General features: G+C 36.6%; 1 protein-coding gene across 1 annotated transcript; it reads left to right on the top strand.

The window, feature by feature from the left end:
* Positions 1-935: 935 nt before the first annotated feature.
* LOC107563191 (insulin-like growth factor 1 receptor) lies at positions 936-3,487 on the top strand (the record flags this gene model as incomplete). Its single annotated transcript, XM_016247998.1, has 3 exons — positions 936-1,239; positions 3,104-3,243; positions 3,339-3,487. Coding segments are annotated over 3 exons (593 nt in total), but the record flags the coding sequence as incomplete, so codon positions are not given.
* Between the last annotated feature and the right edge of the window lie 238 nt (positions 3,488-3,725).

Here is a 3,725-nt window from a genome sequence, read left to right as displayed (position 1 = left end):
GCTGTATGTGTCTGGACTTGTTTGTGAACTGTACAGCATTGTATCCTTGGGGCTGTTTGCAGTAACCTTTGTCAGTCAAGCTTGAAAGACACTACAGAGGTCGAGAGGAAACAGACAATAACGGGGCGAGGACGTGTTATCACATGACCCTGACCCAGAGCTACAAACCGCTTGGGCTTAAGCCAGGCTTTTAACCTCACAGCCGGGTCAGGAAATTAACCAGCTTTATTTGAACCTGCGTTTGACTTCCTGAATGTTGTAGACTAGATAAAAATGCATCTTGCAAGGAGGATCTGAAAGCAATCACCTTCTGTTTATCATTTTGTCTTTCTTTTACTCTTTTTCATAGAGTATATATATATATAAAATTATAATTAAATATATTTAAAACTGCTTATTGTTTTATATTGTGGTAGTATTTCTTATACTGTATGATTAATGCTACTCACAATTATCAGCTAAATTTAATCTGTTGTGAAAAATCTTTCTATGTTTAATTTATATATGTATGTGTGATACACACACACACACATATATATGTATATTACAATTTAAAATGTTTATATTTGGGATAGTATTTGTCATACAGTTTGTTTAATTTTACATATTTATAATTAAAAAAAATCATTGCTTTACATTTGTAAAAATGATTGCAGAAGTCATTGATTTGTAGTCATTGTAAACAAATATTTTTAATGCAAAATTTAAATGAGTACTTTTTTTGTGGTTAAACATTCAGACATTTCTTTGTGAGAATCACTAATAATCAATAATACCAAAAAAATAAAAGTATATCATAGAAACCTGATATTACAGAAGACTTTAAAAGTTTAATCCCTAATGGGGTAAATCTTTTGCCTACAGTTTTTAATTTAGTGTAACAAACCCAGAAGTGGTTTCACATCAGCATTTCCCTTCCTGTGTTTTCCCTCCAGTTTGTCCGAAGTGGTGCGGACAGCGAGCGTGCACGGATTCGGGCGAGTGCTGCCACCCGCAGTGCCTGGGCAGCTGCACTGTGCACGACAACGACAGGACCTGCGCCGCCTGCCAGCACTACTATCACGAGGGCCGCTGCGTGGAGGACTGTCCCCTCGGTACGTACAAGTTTGAGGGCTGGCGCTGCATCACCAAGGACTTCTGCTCCAAGGTCCACCTGCCTGATTACGACCGCTTCGTCATCCATGGAGGAGAGTGTATGTCCGACTGCCCACCCGGCTTCACGCGTGATGAGAACCGCAGGTATCAACTTCTTAACTTTTCATATTTTGAAAGTGTGATTGATGAATGGTAGTAATTTTAGCAAATTTTTGTGAATGAAACAGTGAAGAATCAATGTACATTTGTGATTGTGAGTTCTTATTTCTGTTTTAGATGACTTGAAATGTGTTCAGTTGTATTTCCGTGTGTTTTAGATTAATTGTCCAGCATGACATTCAAGTGTTGTATTTTGAGTATATCCTGAATATCCTGCGTTGACAAAGAATTTAAAAAAAATCTGTTATCTTTTTGTTTATTTAAGAAATTATTATTTCAGTTAGCAAATAAATCATTAAGCATATAGTGTAAAGGTTGGGGTCAGCAGAATTTTGAAATAAAAATAAATACATAAATAATACTTTTATTCAGCAAGGACACATTAAATTGATCAAAACTGACAGTGAAGACGTGCATATGTTACTAAAGATTTCTATTTCAAATCAATGCTGTTTCTATCCATCAAAAATCCTATTAGAGTGTCCATAAAAATATTATGCAGCTGTTTTCAGCATTAATAATTACAAGAAATGTTTCTTGAGAAGCAAAATAGCATATTAGAATGATTTCTGAAGGATCATGTGACACTGAAGACTGGAGTTATGATGCTGAAATTCAGCTTTGCATCACAGGAATAAATTAGATTTTAAAGTATAATAAAATAGAAAAGTTATTTTAAATTGTAATTATTTCATCGTATTACTTACTGTTTGTATAGTATTTTTAGTTAATAAATGCAGTCAAAAATATTTTTAAACATCTTAAAAATGTGTAGAATTCTGCTGATTTTATGGGGTGCTGTGTGTACATTAATGAGGAAAAAAAATTAACTTAAATGATTTTAGCAAATGGCTGCAATATAACAAAGAGTGAAAAATTTAAGGGGGTCTGAATACTTTCCGTACCCACTGTATATATTGCCATGTCTGTCAACAAAGTTTTTTTTGTTTTTTTCTTTTCAGTAATATTGCCATTGTTTTATTTTGCTTTATTTGAAATTCAGTTATATTTTACAGCTTTCATTATTTATTTTCATTGTTTCACCCCCTATTTTAAAGATGTGTGATATCTGATAAATAGACTTTTTGTTATCTACAGAATTTAGTGTGAAAATACTGCCGATTTAAACTCGCCATCATTTACAAAGGTCGACACATCCTCTAGCACTTCAGTTCAAATATATTATTAAGCCCCATTCACACCAAGAACGATAACTATAAAGATAATGATATTAGCGTCCACACCAGCGAACGATATTGTCTGTTTATTCTAAGCGCACGCGCGTCTGCCGCTTTAAATTCTCGAGCTCATTACAGCAGGATGGATTCTGATTGGCTGTCAATTTTTTATCGTTCATCAGCTGAAGAAAAATCGTTTTGAAAGTGATTCCAACGATATCGTTTCTCTTTGTCTTTATCGTTATAGTTGTGGTGTGGACTCTGCTATTCTTTAATATCGAGAACGATTTTTAGAACTTTATCCTTATCGTTATCTTTATAGTTATCGTCCTTGGTGTGAACGGGCCTTTAGTCTATTTCACAGCTCTCTGAATACTTTACAAATAAATCCACTCAGTATTTAAAATAAAAGTGTTCAGATCCTGTATACCTACTAAAGCAATCAGACTAGCCTAACGAAATATGTTGCCTAGTTAAACTCAAAAATCACACTTCTGATTACCTCAGAACAAACCAATCACGTTCCTTTGTCAGAAAGAGCGAAAAAACTTCAGCTGCACTCAGACTCTAGCTTTCACCAAGCTGAAGGTCACATGATAAGGTGAAAGTGAGATGTTTGGTTCATCCGTGTTGGTTTTGTGGTGATCTTCCTTTTGTCCCTGTGTGTCTAGCAGCATGTTCTGCACTGCCTGTGGCGGCCTGTGTGACAAGATCTGTGATGAAAAGGTCATTGACTCGGTGGACGCTGCTCAGTCCCTCAAGGGCTGCACCGTTATTAAAGGCAACCTGCATATCAACATCCGCCGCGGCAGTGAGTACCTGCGGCACAGCAATTCCTCAATTAGCACCGGAGCGCTCGCTGCACACCTGCTCGCTAACACACTCTCTTTTCCTCTGTCTCTCTAGCTAACATAGCCTCGGAGTTGGAGACCTTCCTGGGACTCATCAAGACAGTGACAGGATACATTAAGATACGTTCATCACATGCCCTGAGCTCTCTCTCCTTCCTCAAGAGCCTGAGGCACATCTATGGAGAGGAACTATGGGAAGAGTAAGATCTGAATTTGACACATTCCAACAGTTTATCTATGATGTTTAATGGATCGTTATGAGGGTCGGATTGCGAACCAATGAGATTTTGTGGTGGGCGGGGCTACCCAGTGCAACAACACATCATCATTTCAAAACAAGTTCCGAATTTGAACCGTGGAATCGGTTTTGGGAGTTAGTTTTCAATCATGTATTTAACTGTTTATGTTATTGAATGTTTGACATTTAGGAATGAAAGTAGGA

The sequence above is a fragment of the Sinocyclocheilus grahami genome, unplaced genomic scaffold (assembly GCF_001515645.1).
Source record: "Sinocyclocheilus grahami isolate Dianchi unplaced genomic scaffold, SAMN03320097.WGS_v1.1 scaffold861.1, whole genome shotgun sequence".
In the NCBI taxonomy this organism is placed as follows: Eukaryota; Metazoa; Chordata; class Actinopteri; order Cypriniformes; family Cyprinidae; genus Sinocyclocheilus; species Sinocyclocheilus grahami.
Note: the sequence above shows the minus strand (reverse complement) of the source record. Positions and strands in the feature narration are given on the sequence as shown.